Genomic DNA, 18,252 nt, shown 5'->3' with positions numbered 1-18,252 from the left:
GTCTGCTGTATTGGTTTATGATTGATCTATTAGAGCCAATTGATGCTCTTGTTTAGTGGCTTTTAATTGAGCCTCAATGCTTTTTTTTTTTTTGGTACTGACAGAAATGTGCCCATAGCACAAACTGTCAAGTACCGAAAGTGATTGAGATTCATGTTCTTCTTTTTCTTATCTCTGATCAGACCGTTTCAGGTTAATTTTACCATTTTTCTTCTTCTACTGCTGCTTGTTTAGAGAACATTTAATATTTGGGAACTTTGTCTTCTTTTGTTAAATGGGGAAAAAAGGGTAGTAGTAATAGTTATATTTCCCATAGTAAGGTATTTGTACCGAAACTCAGGTATTGTATCGGCAAAATTTCAAACCATCCCCAGTCCTAGGAGCTTTGTTTCAAGTAAAGAGTCAAAATGAAAATCGCCATGTTCAATCACAGTTTGCGTTACACCTCTCACATTATTTTTGGGTTGGTTTAGAACTAGAAGCGTCTATTTAGTAGAGACGTTTGCTTCAAAAAAGTTATTTCACACTGTAAAGTTGCAGGTGCTTGGACTTTTCAGTGAAGTTTGGTGACAGTGAGTCCTGCTTTTACCACAAGATGTGGAAAAGATACATTTTTCATACAGATATTGTTTAATAGCCTGAATCTTAAATGTGTCTGCCGTAGAGAAGAGTTTTACCTACTGATAATAATTTACTCGATTTCGGGTCATCAGCGTTCAGATTAGTCACGTATTGCCTCTTGCTTCCTTCTGGAGCTGCCAATTTGCCCAGCGCAGCTGTGGATGAGCCCCTCGACAGAAAAAGAGCTAATTGTTATGTTGTTTCTGCTCCTTAACGTCTGTGTTCAGGATGAGTTCAGAGATCAGCCAGCTGTGTTTGGAGGCTTTGTCTCCTCTGGCTGAGCAGTGCGCTAAAAACCAGGAGAAGGACACGCCTCTCTTCGTCGCCACCCGTCACTTCCTCAAGGTATAGCACACACACCTGGCTGGGCTGCATTTTCACCACAATAAAACCTGTAAATGTAATGATCAAATTTGCCGAAACAAGACATACAAAACACAACACAGATTAAAGAGAGAGTCACAATTGAGCAGGTGAGTTTAAATATTTAAAACGACAGATTTGTAAGCACATTTTACCCTGAGAAAACAACATACGTATGCTTATTCTCTTTCCAAGAAGTCCAAGTAGTTTGGCACATAGTTCCCAACTACAACATAGCAGTTTTACACTTAAGTTTTTGTACAGTTAAAAAAACAAATGTATATTGCGTTAAGGTCCTGGTAGAGCTAGGCTAGCTGTTTCTTTCTGTTTCCAGTCTTTGTGCTAAGCTAAGCTAACAAGCTGCTGGCTGTAGATTCATATTAACCTTACAGACATTAGAGTGGTATCTCATCTAACTCTCGGCAAGAAAGAACATAAGCGTATTTGCCAAAATGTCGAAACATCAGGAGTTATTTGTTGATGCTACGTGCTGTTGAACTGTTGAATCCACGCTCTTGCAAAACTAATTTGGATGTACACTTTTGCTTTATAATAAATGTTCCTTTTCACACCATCGTCTGTGGTTCCAGTTGGTGTTTGACATGCTGGTCCTGCAAAAACACAACACAGAGATGACGGTGGCAGCAGGAGAAGCCCTCTACACACTCGTGTGCCTGCACCAGGTGAGTAAATAACACCTGTCACCTGTCAGTACCAGGATGCTCCAGTGGTTCAACCTGTGGGTCAGTGCCGGCTCACAATAAAAAATATAATACAAATAACATCACTAACAAGGTTTGAAAGTTGAGATATCAGCTCATAGAAAGCTGGATAGTGTTCACTGAACAATTGGTCGGTTTGTTGCTTTGCAAAATCACCTGAAGGCTTTTAAGATGATTGAACGTTTTCTTTTTGATGGTCTGAGCTTTTGTGCAGTTGTGATGTGATTTCTCCTGTAAGCAGGCCTCATTTATAAAGTTGTCCTCTGGTAAAATCCACAATTATTGTACCTTGGGCTGAAACCCAGTATCAGGTAGTTGTTGGTAAAACGCAGAATAGACAACAGACAAAGTTTCCTGCTTGATATATTGTTGCAATCAGCAACTGTGAAGACAACCAAAAAGATATATGTTGAATGTCTTCACAAGAGAAGTCGTCCTTCTATTAGTGGTCCAGGTTTAAATATGACTAAACATCCTGTTTAGAAGGCAAATAGCTTATACAACTTTGAAAGGATTTAAGCTTGTTTGAGATCAAACACAACTTGTTTCTCCAGAGTATTTTTATGAATCAAACGGGCATACTGTGGAAAATTGTCATGCAAATATATTTAAAGCAGGAGTGCGGAACTTTTGTCTCCCCCTTGTGGCAGTGGGAGTAATTACACAAACACTGTTGGTACATGCTTATGATGTATGCCTACAGTGAGCTCGCCCCAGGCTCGTGTTCAGAAATAGTCACAGAAATACAGACATTTCCACAGTTCCAAGACAATAATCCATTATTTAGGTAGAGTAAATGTAATAGCAGTAATGCCTACTCCAAATATTTTACCAACCTGTCCAAGAGCAGTAACGTGACATCTGTATCTGCCCTCAGTCCCTTCTCTTCACTCTGCGCTCCAACAAAGAAAAGCTAAAGCTACACCAATCCGTGTTTGTCCTCACCGCCGATCACTTTCTTTTTTGACAGTAACCCTTCCTCTGAACGCTGAGTTTCATTTTTATCTGGAGCATCAGACACTTTTCTTTGACGCTTCTTAAGTTTTAGTCCTAGTTGCTGTAGAGCTGCGTCAACGCCGTTCAGTTTCAATTCAAGTGGCTTTATTGGCCTGACTGCATACAATACTACATTGCCAAAGCATATTAACACAAACTATACAATCATAATAAACAAAATAAACAATAAACAGTGCTCAATAATAAACATCCTCTCCAATGGACCTTTTATTTTTTACAGCAATGGCGGATCGCGGAGCTCTATGCATGGCTCTGGGTTACTCCCCGCTTACTCCACTCTGGCAAATCAAATCAAAACCAACAAATCATTGCTGGTTGGCATAAAACTCATCATTACCGCTGCGCCAGCGCCGGAATGTCGCCACAGACACCAGATTTAAAAACTCTGTATTCTGTGAAATACAGAGAGACTTACCTGGCGGTGATAGGCTTAATCAGCATTGTGTGAACTTGTTTGGCAACGAGGGCTTGAATGTAACGGACGTCCATTTATATGTAAAAGCCCTGCACTCAAGCTTTAAGTATGTAGGTATAAGTAAACACTATTTTTATAAGTGAGGTCTGAGCGGCTCTCAACACCACCCTCTAGTGTCCGGTCTGCATCACAGCACATAACTCAGACCGCAGTACCACAGAACACACAATGCATAACTAATGTGAACACAACAAAAAAAGTTGATAAAAGTAAAAATGATAAATTAATACAACAATAAAAATGACAATAATAAGGTAAATAATAAAGTAAAAAATACAGTATTGCAGTTATTAGACAGAAAAAGAAACAGAATCAGTCATAAGCTGCAAACACTTCACCACCCAATTTCAAACCAGCAAGTACAATATTTTTTCTATTTAATTTTTATTGCAACTTTTTTGCCTCCTCACTTTATTTTTAACTCAATAATCTTCATGCTCACTATTTTTGTTGTTGTAAACTGTTTTTAGTACCTTTTTTTATTTATGAGTTCTTCACTTTTATATAGTAGATGTTGGTAATGTATAAAGTATTCAGATTTTTTATAGATACTTGCACACTTTACTTGATACTTGATCTATGCATCTGTTCTTGTAGTTCTGCTGCTGTGACACTTCAGTTTCCCTGCTCGGGATCAATGAAGATTATTTTATCTTTATTATTATTATTATTATTATTTTGACCCAGCCGTTTCTTTGGCCAATGTCAATATTTATATCTGATAACAATATATCAGCTGATACTCGTTTTTACATCAAGACATGATAGAAACATACGTTTTGTTCTTTAAGTATTTTATTATGAAGTCAACAGTCGAGAGATGACATGAAATGAGGGGAGAATGTTGTTATGGATCCCTTACGTTTTATTATTGATCAGTTGTGACCACGTTATGTACAGAGCGGGACATTTTACACTTGAAAATAAACGTATGGAGACACCTGTTACTTATCAGCTGATAGTATTGGCTCTACTATGAATCTCTGAGCTTTCTTTGACCCTGAGTTGATGGTGTGTTTCTCCTCTCTGTCAGGCGGAGTACTCGGAGCTGGTGGAGACTCTGCTCTCCTCACAGAGAGACGCCGTCATCTACCAGCGGCTGGCCGACGCCTTCAACAAGCTGACGGCCAGCAGCACGCCGCCCACCATGGACCGCAAGCAGAAGGTCGCCTTCCTCAAGAGCCTGGAGGAGTTCGTGGCCAACGTGGGCGGACTGCTCTGCGTGAAATAACCACTGGAAACCGACTCCGCCTCAAATCATCGTTTTGAAAGGCAACCAATCAAAGACCCCCCCTGCTTCATCCCTAAGAACTATGGGTAGAGGCGACAGCTGGAAGCCTCTGAGGACCTCTCTGTCTCTCTGCCTGCTGGGGAATCCATCTCATGCCTGAATGTTTACCCTGTTTTCACCTCCTCGGATTTCTTTTTTTTTGTTTGTTTTGGTTTTCCTCCCCTCCAGCGTGATTGACAGACTTGATGATGATGATGATGATGTGGTAACCATGGAGACTGAACTGCAGAGCAGACGGACTCAGTCGGAGGATCCTGCCCTGCTGCCCTGATGAGAGGTGGAGCAGCAGCAGCAGCTGATGTTGTTGACGGTGTTGTTCCCCGACCACCTCATGTACCTGGAGGCTGCCAGAGCGCACACACACACATACACACACACACAGTCACATTGAGGCTTAAACAAGTTGCTGTTATTGAAAATTGGAGTTTTTTCCAGTGTGAGGTTTTGTAGTTGATGGTATTAGAGGGGCCATTTTATTTCAAGAATGCCATGGCAACCCCATGCACACACACACACTTACTTCATTTTAACGGTTTCCATTCTTATACACACACACGCACACATGCCACCCCAATCCTTCCCAGAGTGCCTTTGTTTTGCTGATTGTTCTGTGTGTGTGTGTGTGTGTGTGTGTGGGAATCATGTCATACATCGACTGACAACAAATAACGACTGTGCCTGCCATTCACCAAGAATACAACAGATGCGCACACACACACACACACACACACACACACACACACACACACACACACACACACGAGAAATGTTGCCATGACAACAAAGGTTGTGTTTGGGGTTTGCTGAACCACACAGCACAGGAGGGCGTTGAAGAAAGAGAGCCAAAATCAGATTGTATTTCACTAAAGGGTGTGTGTGTATATATGTGTGTGTGTGTGTGTGTGTGTGTGTGTGTGTGTGTGTGTATATGTATATATATATATATATACACGTAATGTTTTCAAATCAGAAACCATGAGAAATGTATGTTCAAGAAAACAAAACACAACTGAAATGTTTTTATATGCCGGTAGACGACAGGAAGAGTTGTATGAGTTGTAACATTTAATGAATTCAGCTAAAGAGGGAGCAACTTTCTCTGCGTTGACCTTTTTTTGCGGTTTGATATGTCTTCTCTATTTGGATTGTAGTATTATGTTGCGGCCCCCCTCCCTCCAGACAGATGAGGGCCCCGCGAGAAGGACCCGAGAAGGATCCGGCCTCTAAAGTTTAGCAGATTAATTTCAGTAGTATTTTTCTACAGCAGCACATCCAGCGTATCACTCTTCAACACACACTGGATTGAAGCAGAGACTGTTTGAGTTGAAGGACAGCAATAACAAACCAAATAAAAAGGAACAGAGCCACTTGTTGAAGCATTATGTTGGAGACAGAGTCCTCGTTCAGAGCACTATCCTGGTTATTGTAGAATGGCTGTTTTGTTAATGAAGTGTAAAAGTGTACATAAACTTATTGTATAAAATGTTCTGGCCTCTGCATTTTCCTTTACACGTGTCAAGTCTGTTGCAAAGTATTTGATATTTAGTCGGCGAGCTACGTTGGCAGCCATTCTTCAAGACAGAAGCAGGATTTTGGGGGTAAAATATCAGCTTGCTTGAGGACACAAGTACAAGGGACTCGAATCCACCTCAAAGGATCTGGACTTGCTCTCCGAACTTTAAACTAAATCGATTCTGAGAGCTGTAAATATTCCGAGCATTTCCTCTGTGTATCGAATGATTCATAAAATTCCATATTTTAAACAATATTTTAACGTTGGTGTCACAATTTTAATGTTTTCTCTTCCTCTTATAAAAACCCAACACGAGACAAAAATACATTTTAGTGAGGCAGAGTCAATCGTAGACTGGACACTGGCTTAGACAGAAGTTACCCAGGGTGTCTGCAGGATTCATCAACTTAAACTGAGAGCGTTTGATTATTTCTACGTACAATTTTAATGCTTCATAAGTTGGTGTGTGCACATCCCAACCTGATATTCGGTGCGTACCTGTAAGCAAAAGGCAAAGATCTTAAGAGAAAAGTTGCCACACAGTGAGTAGATGCTCTTGAAAAGATTTACAATTATATGTCAATATATAATATATGTCATATCAATCACTGGGGCTGAATATAGTGATGTAGCTGTTTAAATTGTACATTTTTAACACAGGTAAAATATACACTCAGTTGCCAGTTTATTAGGTACACCTAGCCAAAACTAATGCAGTCTATTACAACGGTCCTGAAAGAAATCCTCCCTTCATGAAAGTTATAATGTTCCGTGTTTGTTGAAACTGTTTAAGAGAGGTGTTGATTCAACTTTATGGTCATTTTGGAGGCTGTAGTTTGTGGAAGCTGTTGTGTTGTGTTATACTGACAGGTGTTTCTAAGGTGTTTATATAAATGACGGCAGGCTAAATAACTAATAACTGAACATTTTAAACTTAATGAATGTAGGATTTATTGCAGGACTGTTGTAATAGACTGCATTAATTTTAACTAGGTGTACCTAATAAACTGGCAACCGAGTGTTTATTTGTCCACGCCTCTGAGACTGAAATTAAGAAATAAGATTTAACTAAATCTAAAGCCTTAAATTTTTTGGATATTGTCGCACCTTTCAGGATTTGCAGATCACTGTTTTGTTTGTTTTTTTAAATTTGCGTCCAGTGTTTGATTTCTCGAAAATTGAATGCTACTGTATGTATCTAAATGAGCCTGCCAGACCCTCTACAATAATTATTCAATTTAAGGCCAAATTCAGGTTTAATCTAAATTCACAAACACAGCTGAAGAGTTTTTCTTACAGATGAAAAATAAACATCTTATGTGTTTGTCCGCTTGTCATAATTAAAAATTAAGTAAAGACAGTGTGGTAGACAGAGATCACACCACCTTGTTATGTAATCTGACAGCGTGTCGCGCGGCCGATTGTATTGTCCCTCCGCGAGAGCCGTAGTTTCTGAAACTACGTCATCATTCCGCGACTACCGCCACTCATGTTCACAGCACAGCAGCGGTAAAGTGCTCATCGGGGCCAGTTTCTGACCAGGTATGCTCACTTTTGTGCTATATATCAAAACTCTTGGCCATGTTATACGCTTCATCAGTGAAGTTAACTTTGTTCGATTGGCAGTTCAACAGTCTTACATCATTTTTCATTGCTGTCATTCATTCATCAGACATTTCCCCACACGTGGTGATTCCTACGCTAATAAATAAAACGAATAATAAATAAACACGTCGTTAAAGACGCTAAGCAGAATAAATGAAGACTGCTAGTCAGAACTGCTTGTAGTTTTCAGCCAAGAAAGTTTTCAACAAACATACAGAGTCTGTGTCAGACTGTCATATATAAACAGTGGTGGAGAGTAACGAAGTACCTTTACTCAAGTACAATTTTGAGGTACTTGCGCTTGAGTCTTTTCGTTTTCTGCTACTTTCTGTTTCTACTCCACTACATTTATTTAACATATAGAAGTTACTAGTTGCTTTGCAGCTTCAGATTAATCACACAAAACATAATCAACAAATAAATAATGATGTAATGTTATAGATTAACTTTATTGATCCCAGGGGAGAAATTCACTAGCGACCGAGCAGAATATAAAGTAATTAACAGTAGCCCACCTTTACCAAACTGCAACATTAAAGCGATGTACACATGAATGCATCAATATTTATAATACAATAATACAATGTATAGTATTCTGAAATAGGCCATTCTGCATAATGAGTATTTTTACTGTTGGTACTTTAAGTATATTTTGATGCTTTTGTACTTTTACTTAAGTGACATTTTGAATGCAGGACTTTTACTTGTAACAGAGTATTTCTACACTGTGGTGTTGCTACTTTTACTTGAGTACAAGATCTGAGTACTTCTTCCACCACTGTATATAAATAAATATACACGTATAAAGTTAGGCTGTTTTACATAAGGAGTGACGAGTGTTTTATTAGTAAGCACAGAAATCTGTTCTGTAGTAGATGTTTCACGAGACTGCATTTCTTTGTTTGTTTAATGTAACACTCATTTTCTCTGAAGTCCTTTTTTAGAACCTCTTGTGGAAGAGAAACCAAACCAAAACAATGTCTCAAAAAAAGCTACAACAACACAAAACCAGTCATGGATAAACAAAACTACAAAATCAAGAGATCAATACATGCAGGGTACAAAGTTAACACCCGCCAAGCACCAAATGCGGGTCAATTTTGGGTTTGGCGGGAAATTATGATGGGATGGCCGGAGCAAGCAGAATTTGTGTGTGCAGTTACAAAGTGATGTTAAATATATTTTCATGTGGCAAACGTATGCAATATCACATGTAAAAAAACAAAAAAGTCATATTGATGTTCAATTCAGGGAACTGTGATCCAATGCTATGCTTTTTATTCAAATGTCTAAAACTAAATCTTCAGTAACTTATTTTGTTAGTATTTGCTTAGAATCATTAGTTTGGACAACAGATGTTTTGTAAAACCAACACGGTATGATCATGTTGTCTTCACTTTAGGATTCGAATGCAAGTCAATAAATTTGAGTCACTGCCCAGCTCTAAGACACATCAGTGTGCTGCGCACCTCAATTGATCACGTAATTATCTGTCATTTATTAAGTTACCCACTGGCTTAAATGCACCAGTTAAAAATGTCATCAATAACATGATTTTTCTTTTACTTTCAGGTTTTCAGCTCCTTTTTTAAAAAAAAAAAGGACATCGCTCCTTCATCCTTAAAGGACATCTGTTCCCTTCCTCCTTCTCGTCTTCCTCTGCTCCATCAGCAATGAGTGACAGTGACGATGACGTCCCCACGCTGTCGGCTCACACTCTGGCCGCCCTGCAGGAGTTTTACAATGAGACCAGCACCGGTCCGGCTCACAGCACGACACCATCAGACCAGTATGCTGTGGGAGTGCTGGAGGAGGACTGGGTGAGTTTACAGGAGCTTAGCAGACACTGACGACGAGACATTTTTAGAAAACTGCTGAGGCTTCGATCGAGGGGTGTTTTCTGATTACTGTGTCAACCGAGCATGACCAGTGTATCAGCAGATTTGATTGGCTTATCACAGATATATTGTATTGGTGTATATCTCAATCAATATCCAAAATAACTATATAGAGTTCATAATGCAGTAGAAGCATTTCAGGTCATTTAAACAGAGAGTCGTCATTACATACAGTAGCTTGTCCACCAGACTCCATTGTAGAGCTGCAGCAATTTCATTATCAATCAATCTGCCAATCATTTTTTTGATCAACCATTTTGCCAATAAAATGTTGGAACATAGTAAAAAAAGAAGGGGGTGGTGGGGGGGATGCGTGGAGGGTTATAATTTCACAGAGCTTGTTTGATTCAAGACATTCAGTTTCCCATCATCTAAAAAGACAAGAAAAGCAGCAAATCCTCATATGGGAGAAACTGGAACCAGAGAATGTTTCATTTCTTATAATAGAAAACAAAAATGTCAGTAAACCAAGGAAAGTTTGGCATTTTTGCTTTATAAATGACAGACGATCAAATTAGTCGTTTGATTAATCGAGTAATTGTTTGTGCTGACATGACTAGTTGATAAATCAATTGATTCCAGCATCTCAATCTGCTGCTTTGTTTTTTTATGTGCTCAATAATACACTCTGATGTGTCCTGACACGAGATGGTGGCGAAGAGCAAACCAACACAAGGAGTGTGTTTTATAGCTCTTACATCATGGCCACTTATCACAGCCGATAAGAGAAGCTGGCATTATTTTAACTAAACAATTAATCAAAAACATCATTGATTGAGTAATGTACGTAATTGTTAGATGTGTGGAGCCTTAATAATATACAGGATTATTGTTCAGGTGTAAATAACTCTGCCCTCACTACATACCTTTGATAGGTCACTTTAATAACCACGTTTGTTTGGGATCACTGGTTCGTAAATTCTGAAACAGAAAATTAATCACAAACTATTTTGATAGTTAACTAATAGTTTAAATCATTTATCATGCAAAAATGCCAAGCTTCTAAAATGTTTCGATTTGCTGCTTTTCTCTCTTTTTATATTATTTAAAATTTTATATCTTTGGGTTTTCGACTGTTGGTTGGACAAAACAAGATATTTGAAGACGTCACTTTGGACACCGGCAACTTCTGCCGGGAATTTTTCACAATTTTCTGACATTTTATAGACAGATTAATCGATTAATTGAAATAAAATCAACAGATTAACTGATAATGAATGTAGCCCTAAAGTAAATGTTTAAAAAAATATCAGCTACATCACTTAATGTAAATTTGTTTTCAACTTTAAAATGTCGGTATTTGCATCAGATCAATAATCCACGATCGGTCAGGTTTAAGTATAAATGTTACTTTTACGTTCTCACTTTTATTTCAGCTTAACGTCAGTAAAGTAAATGAATGTGGTGTTAGTAGAAGTTGAAGCGTACAGCTTCAAGTAAAAGATTTCATGTTGTTGATAAAAGTTCAGTGTGTGTGTTTATTTTTCTTCCACCAGCGGATGAGCCAGTTCTGGTACAGTGACGAGACAGCAACTCAGTTAGCCGAGGAGGTCATACGTGAAGCTGGAGAGGGAGGCAGGTAAAACCACACACACACACACACGGTTCTCAACCCAAGATAAACCTAAGAGGTCATGAGACACTTAACAAGTTTGACAAAAAATAAATAAAATAAAACCCCAAAACATTTCTTTTCCACAAAATGTTGTTTATTTTTTCAGATGTTCCTATACTTTTTGCTTTCTTCCTTGTGTGCTTCATTTTAAGGGCTCATAAGCCAAAATAAAGATTGGGCACCCCTGTTTAAGAGAATAATACTGAACTGAAAGATTCAGAGTAATGTTATTGTGTTTGCATTTGTTACTCAAACCAACCTGTCCTGTAGCTGCAGTACATTCTGGTCTACTTTCTGACCTTGTGGGTGTAGAAACCGGTTTCACTCTTCTATGATGGATGGATTCAACATTGGTGCAAAATGGCAGCTACAGAAAGAAGTCCTCACTCTCTGTTTGACCAGTTACACACACAAACGTTTAAAGTCCACAAAGCAACAAACCACAACCAGAAAAGGAGTTTAAGTGTCTTAATGTTTTGTTTCCTTTTTCTCGCAGGATAGCGTGTGTGAGCGCGCCCAGTGTGTACCAGAAGTTGAAGCAGGGTGTGGTGGACGGCTCGGATCGGGTGTCTGCCGTCGTGTTGGAGTACGACCGCCGCTTCGCCACCTATGGCGACGACTTCGTCTTCTACGACTACAACGAGCCGCTGTCTCTGGCAGCCAGGGTGGCTCCGCAGAGCTTCGACATCGTCCTCGCCGACCCGCCGTACCTGTCCGAGGAGTGTCTGAGCAAAGTGGCCGAAACAGTGAAGTACCTGAGCAAAGGCAAAGTGCTGCTGTGCACAGGTGAGAGGAGGAGGGGCGCTGACTCAGCCCAGTTTGTATCTCTCATGTATTATTATTACATTATCAGGTCACAGAGATAAGCACGTTTTTCTTAGATAAATCTGATGTTCTTTGAAAAACCCAAACACTCTTTGAGCAACAGTTGCTGCAGTTTTGAGACTTCTAAACATCTGGATGAATGTTTTTTTTCCATCTACTGAGAGATTAAAAAGTTTTTAACTTGTCTCCAAAGTTGCACGTTTATTTCCTAATCCAAACAAAGATGGTAGCTGGATAAAACACATCTCCTTGCTCAATACAACATTAACCATGTTTTCAAAGATTGGCAGGGATTTCTCTTGCAGAAAAACAAATGTTTAGCTCTGTGACACAAATGTTATTATAATACACGAGCAGCATAAACTGGGTTTAAGATACACTGTCAGAAATTATTGTGCAAACTCATGTTGGCTCAGAGACAAAAAGATTAAGCTGAATAGAAAAAGGAAACATATCAAATGATTTTGTACCTCATGCTATTAATAAGTTTGGTACTAGTACCATTTTTAATGGCCACTGCATGGTGAGATTGCCTAGCAGTAAAGTGAAGTGAGAGGATCTCTTCTAATTACTTTTATAAAATAGTATAAGTATAGTATAAAAATATTTTTTTTTTTTGCAATATTCAGGGGGGTGATCTGAAGTTGTCCTCCCCTGTTGTGCAAGCTGGGTATTGTTTGAAGATTTTAATATCCGTACCAACACGATAACTGAGTTTTGTATGTCCTGTTTCAGCCAATCAGAAACAAGCGTTTTCTATGCCCATGGTATAAAATACTGATGCTCTAAGCTTTGAATTCAAAGCTCAGTAAATCTTTGAAAACCCAACTAACTACTTACTGTCTTGTTTAGCTCACAAATATTGAAGCCTCTTTGTATAGATTTTGTATGTGGTTATATAATGTTTCTCATTATTCCGTTTTAGTTTAAATGAGCTGAATTCGGGTGCAGTGGGCGCATTGCTGTTTAAACACTGTCTTTTGTGTTTTTCCACACAAACTGGTTTTAGACTTATCACTCATGTTACACCTAAAGTTTAGTGGGAAAAGTGAGCAACAACACCTTATTTCCTGTTTTTTGAGCAGCTTTTTACATCGGATTTTTGTGTCCGGTCTGTTCTACAGGAGCCATCATGGAGAAACTCGCCAAAGACCTTCTGGATTTAAAAATGTGCAGCTTCCTGCCAAAACACAACAGAAACTTGTCCAATGAGTTCCGCTGTTTTGTCAACTATCAGTCTCGCCTGCTGTCCTGCTGAGGAGCCGAACCTCCGTCTGATCGACACTTTGACTCTTCAGAGCACAGCGCCTGATAGAGGAAGGACATTTTCCAGCACAGTGCTTTACAACTGTGGTCTTGAGGATCGAAGGAATGCATTAAGACCCGCAGCGAAAGTGGAAATTTTCAGTGTTCATTTCTGTTAACACTTAACGATTACATCTCCTGACTCAAAGAAAGCTTGTTGATGAACAAATATTTGGTAACTTTCCACAAAAACAATTGTTTAATACATGGAAAATTAACTGACATTAATTTTGGTAGTCGATAATTAAGCAAACAATGCCAAATATTTAGTGATTTCAGCTTCTCCAGTGAGACGTTTTGCTGCTTTTCTCAGTTTAACATCATTTTAAATTGAATATCTTTGGGTTCTGGACAAAACAAGCACTTTGAAGACATCACTGTGACGTTATTGTGATGGACATGCTTCACTACTCAGCCTGTGAAAACAGTATGTCTTCTGTTGCTCTTGAGGTGCTTTGTCAACCCCTGATGATGTCATGGTGATGTCATCAGGGTAGTTATCAGGGCTTTGGTTTGGAGACTTTTACGAACTTGTGGAGTTTGACAGATGTGAGCTTTTATCGGACAGAAGGCTCTAACAGAAAGACACTATCAAGTTGCATTATGGGAAATGTAGGATCCAGTGTTTTTGGGAGCTATACAAGGGACTACAAGTTGGAATATTTTGGCCTCATCCGCTTTGATCGTTCTTTTTAAGATGTGTCTCTTTTGAGTCCCCCAACTTTATGGAAGAACAATACTAAATTGAGGAGCGCCCCTTAAGTGACTAGCAGCAAAACAAAGGGGGTTTCAGTTAGGCCGAATGCTCGTTTAAAGATTTATTTATTTTAATCTGAAGCCATGTTCTTGCTGAATGCACACTGGAGGAGCAGTTCAAGACGCGACAGACCAGTACAAGATGCAATTGTTTGTGGGTTTTTCAAAAATCATGTATGATTTGGTTCAGGCGTGATCTGTCTCTCCTCCCACCCAATATACAAATTAGCATCACAGTGAAAGAGCAAAGACGGGAAACAAAAGTGAAACTTTAATGGGAGTCTTTAGTGCAGATGTGCAACTCTTCTATCGGATACCCAGAGTGATGAACAGTTCAGCCAGATATTAAACAGCTTTTTACATTTTCATTTGATTATCAGAGGAAGCAGAAAAGCACCAACTGTTCAGTATTTAACAAAAAGAAAGAAGCAGGAAGAATAAATTAAAAAAAGGAAAGATAATGTTTTTTGTAGTAGGCATGTTTATTTTCTTACTGCCTTTTAATGATCTGATGATCGCACCGGCTGTTAAACCAATTGATGTGTCCGGGATTTTGAACCAGTTCCTGTATCCTGAAAATGCAAAATGAGACTGGGAAATTGTTGTTGTACAGTTACTGGGAGAGGTGAGCTTACTCTCGACAAACTGATGCACCCAATGTCCAGAAATGTCACTAACAACTGCTCAGTCGATTATTTTTTGTTTGTTTTGGGGGGTTTTTTTTTTTTTTTTTTACAGAATTTTGACAAATACAAATGCGATCATCTGGACTAATTGTTGTTTTGATGACAAGTTGTTATTAAAATGTGTCAGAATAACAGAATAAAATGTAGTCTCAGGTTTCTCCTTGTGACTAGAGCAAAAAAGCACAATTTGCAGTTGTTTTTTTACATCAGTAGGTGGCAGCATTGATCAGGTTTTTGATAATAATGAGGGATTTTATTCCATTGGTCAATATTTGTTTGCTTTTTTAAAGGGCTGGTCCACCCAAATTACAAATAAACATGTTATTTCTTTCTAGTGGTATCTATCCATGCAGATAGTAAACTGTCTCTGAGATTTCTGCCTCCACCCCAGAACAATGGAGGAAAATGTAATTTGGTTTGTGGTGCAGAAATCTCAGATGGGTTTCTCAAAACCTGAGCAAATAAAACCTAAACTATCTGCATGGCTGGATACAAGAAGGAAGTGAAATATGTTTTCTGTCCTTTGAAGTACACTGACATTTGAAGGGTTGGTTCAACCAGTCTTCTCTGGATTTTTAGGCCCTTTCTCTCCCGTCCAGCCAATACAACAGGTGCAGATTCAGTTTGCTGTACTTTGATTTTTTACATCCTTGTACAACTGTAGTCAAGACATCTTTGTCAAGTCCAGGTCAATTCCAAGTTTGTGTCCAGAGACAGTCAAAACCAAGCCAAGAATGAAAGAAGACTAAATGAAGTCTTATTTAGACTAAAAGAGCCAATAAAGAGTCCTCATTTGTTTCCAGATCTGAAGCTTCTCAAGGATGAACAGATGTAAATCCAACCCTTTACCATCCAAATATTCAATGTGTACTAGTTTAGGGACTGTTATAGCTCCTTCTACTCTGCAGGTAGAGTCCCTTAATTTCTTTGTAGTGCCAGGGGAAGAAAAAGAAAACAAATGTGGATCTGGTGTAGAAACACTTATCTGGAGTACAACAGCCCTGCTTCCTTCATACTTTCTTGCCCGCAGAGACGAGCTGTCCGGCTTTGGGCTCTGCTCTCTCCAGGCTCTGGTTGCTGTTCTGGCCGTCCCGCTCCTTCTCCAGCGACGGCACACAGGTGCATCCCACAGCGATGGAGACGTAGATCTCGGTGTATGAGTGGCGGCCGCTGACGCAGGAGCCCATCCTCCTCAGGATGACAGAGGGAGCGTAGACCGGAGTGCTGCGGTACTGGTCGCTCTCCTCACCGTGCGGTCCGATCAGGCAGCCCTTACACAGGCAGTAAGCCTCGGGGATGTAGCGGGGATACCTGGTCAGGTCGTACGAGATCCTGAAAATAAAAAATTCATTCAACAGAATCAGAGTTTATTTTCTTTAAACTGATTGCTGCCTTCAATGATCTGAAGTATGCCATAATTACAGGTCAACACACATGAACACAAAGTATTTCTGCAAACTTTCTGGAGGAAAATATTATTGTATTGTTAGATGTTTACTTTTTGTAACTTTCAGTTTCACACGGTGTTGTTTTTCTTAAATAAAGACATTAAGTAGGTGATTGGCATGAATTTTGTCCCTTTTTTTTCTGCTGCTGCACAAAATCAGTCTATTTCAAATCAGAAGCATGATTAACGAGGAGCACTTGAAGCCAGGAGAGATACTGTAGGTCATATAGAAAAAAAAAACCCACTAAAGCTTTTTGCTTCAGTTGATTACTAACTTGAAGGATATCATTTATACTCCTGATTTCCCACCACAACACTCTGATATGTTTAATATAACATGTTTTCAATAAAGGGGTGCTATTTTACCCAAATGTAAAACAAATAGTGAGTGCCTGGCCAAAAATGCATTTGCACAGAAATCCCCTTGTCACATCACAGTGAGATTTTAATATAATTGTGATAAAAAGTGAGTTTAACAGTATTGCATTTATAATATCTGTAGTGTGCACTTTTTGTAGATGATCTGTGATGTTTCTGTTGCATCTGTTTTTAAATGAACAGTTCTTGTCGAGTTGAGATTTTTTTTTTTGCTGTATGTTAAAATTGTTTATTTCTAGCTTACTTCATATTTTGAAGGAAATATTCCTTTAAATACACACTAAACACTGCTGTTAGTAATAACACCATATTATTTGTGTATCCACAGCTGAACAAGTTATGACAAAATATAATTTAATGACGGTTTTGTTGAAAGTTTTGAATATAAATTCAAACAGAATACAAATAAATGTATCAATATTTTACTTTTTTCCGTTTTAATAAAACACTGTGATGTTGGCATTTTCTGTTTGAATGTGAGTAGTTTTTAATCCAAAGTAATTTATAGGCCAGAGATAAGAATTGATCACCTGAACCTGAACTCACCTGTAAGCCCAGGGGGAGATGCTGAGCAGGTTGACCGGGAGGCGGGTCTTTCTGTCGGTCGGTGACCGGGCGGTGGTCGGGCAGGTCAGGTTGAGTTTGTCCTGCGGCTCCAGCTCCAGGGCGTGATGGAAAGCGCTCATAACTCCCACCGAGAGCCGCCCGAACATCTGCTCCAGGATCTCCTCCGGCAGGTCCAGACAAGACCGCGTCCTGGTGGCCTTCTTTCGTACCTGGCCCGCCTCGGCCGGCCAGCCCAGCAGCAGCAGCACAGCCAGGTGCAGCAGCAGCAGGACGCGGATCCGATGCGGCATCACGTTGCGCTTCTCGGTACGGTGTTGTGCCAACATGCGTATACACTGAAAAAGGTTTCTCTGCGCGCTCTGTTATCGCCTTCTCTGCCCTTGCTTTCTTAAAAGATGACAAGTAGATTATCAGAACAAGCGACCTTCTTTAATGAGACAGCTTTTACCGTTAACAGGATACTTTCCTCTGTTATAATCCAGTGAAATGTTGGAAGTGTTGCAGAGTCAGCGGCAGGCTAACAGTCCACAGTCCTGGCTTGGAAACAGAGGAACAGGCGCGCTGCCAGAGAAACCGCGGAAACATTTTGGCACAACACGTCCACAGTGTCGCCAGGAGTAATAATTGCCTAATAGAATTAGAAATGATTACCGATTTGGGAGTTTTACACCTGCCGCTTCCTGTTTAAGAACAGAAAAATGCCACCAAGGGCGTTTTCCTGTTGCTTTTCTCCAGTGGTGTGTGCGTAAAATCCGTAGGAAGCGTTTGTACGCGCAGGAACAGAGTCCATTCAGAACGAGTCCAAATCAAACTGAAGTACCGACAGATAAAGTCCCTTCTTAAACCTCTAGCCCTGATAATAACAGATGGGAGTGGGAAGTCCAGACATTTGGCTGTGTGTGCTCTGCTGCTGGATCCTGGCTTCACACCAGAGTCTACTTATGTTCAACCTCTTATGTCACATTTTTGTCTTTTCTTGCTGCATTCATTCTTCTGTGTCACTTAGTATGATGTGTACTGTAATTTATGTCATTGGGATTTATGTGAGGCAAAAGCTTTAAATTATATTATACATATAAAAAGCTTAATTTAATAGAGTTTACCCTCCACTAAATCTTCGGTTTGGTCTGCCGCCTTCCAGGGAAACTTCACATTAATAACTCAGACT

At 39.5% G+C, this 18,252-nt stretch overlaps 3 protein-coding genes across 4 annotated transcripts in view; 2 read left to right on the top strand and 1 right to left on the bottom strand.

Annotated features, from left to right (window-relative positions):
• Window positions 1-5,972, top strand: part of xpo4 (exportin 4) — a 62,524-nt gene extending 56,552 nt beyond the window's left edge. Inside the window, exons 22-24 of the mRNA XM_044216986.1 lie at window positions 849-966; window positions 1,575-1,667; window positions 4,232-5,972. Of these exons, the coding sequence (XP_044072921.1) occupies window positions 849-966; window positions 1,575-1,667; window positions 4,232-4,429 (409 nt within the window). The 3' untranslated portion in view covers window positions 4,430-5,972. The remainder of the gene's footprint in view (window positions 1-848; window positions 967-1,574; window positions 1,668-4,231) is intronic.
• Window positions 5,973-7,389: 1,417 nt separating this feature from the next.
• On the top strand, window positions 7,390-14,875 carry eef1akmt1 (EEF1A lysine methyltransferase 1). Of its 2 annotated transcripts, XM_044216333.1 has the most exons (6): window positions 7,499-7,544; window positions 9,010-9,089; window positions 9,180-9,427; window positions 11,002-11,084; window positions 11,617-11,906; window positions 13,070-14,875. In XM_044216333.1, the coding sequence occupies exons 3-6, from the start codon at window positions 9,281-9,283 to the stop codon at window positions 13,201-13,203; spliced, it is 654 nt and encodes a 217-aa protein (XP_044072268.1). In that variant the 5' UTR covers window positions 7,499-7,544; window positions 9,010-9,089; window positions 9,180-9,280; the 3' UTR covers window positions 13,204-14,875. The 2 variants fall into 2 exon arrangements, with proteins under 2 accessions (XP_044072267.1, XP_044072268.1); XM_044216332.1 differs by lacking the exon at window positions 9,010-9,089 and having other exon boundaries at window positions 7,390-7,544.
• il17d (interleukin 17d) lies at window positions 14,256-18,145 on the bottom strand. Its single transcript, XM_044216330.1, has 2 exons — window positions 17,064-18,145; window positions 14,256-16,024 (listed from the first exon to the last, which is right to left on the bottom strand). Exons 1-2 carry the CDS (start codon window positions 17,408-17,410, stop codon window positions 15,703-15,705), a joined length of 669 nt encoding a protein of 222 aa, XP_044072265.1. The 5' UTR covers window positions 17,411-18,145; the 3' UTR covers window positions 14,256-15,702.
• Window positions 18,146-18,252: the final 107 nt, after the last annotated feature.

The sequence above is a fragment of the Siniperca chuatsi genome, linkage group LG12, assembly GCF_020085105.1.
Source record: "Siniperca chuatsi isolate FFG_IHB_CAS linkage group LG12, ASM2008510v1, whole genome shotgun sequence".
NCBI lineage: Eukaryota > Metazoa > Chordata > Actinopteri > Centrarchiformes > Sinipercidae > Siniperca > Siniperca chuatsi.
This window is presented reverse-complemented; position numbering and strand designations above follow the sequence as displayed.

Excerpts from the sequence above, each read along its gene's own strand:
- eef1akmt1 (XM_044216332.1), top strand. The coding sequence starts at position 9,281 with ATGAGTGACAGTGACGATGACGTCCCCACGCTGTCGGCTCACACTCTG. Across the intron at positions 9,428-11,001 it reads GAGTGCTGGAGGAGGACTGG|CGGATGAGCCAGTTCTGGTA; the intron begins GTGAGTTTACAG and ends TTCTTCCACCAG. Across the intron at positions 11,085-11,616 it reads GAAGCTGGAGAGGGAGGCAG|GATAGCGTGTGTGAGCGCGC; the intron begins GTAAAACCACAC and ends TTTTTCTCGCAG.
- il17d (XM_044216330.1), bottom strand. The coding sequence starts at position 17,410 with ATGTTGGCACAACACCGTACCGAGAAGCGCAACGTGATGCCGCATCGG. Across the intron at positions 16,025-17,063 it reads ATCTCCCCCTGGGCTTACAG|GATCTCGTACGACCTGACCA; the intron begins GTGAGTTCAGGT and ends TTTTATTTTCAG.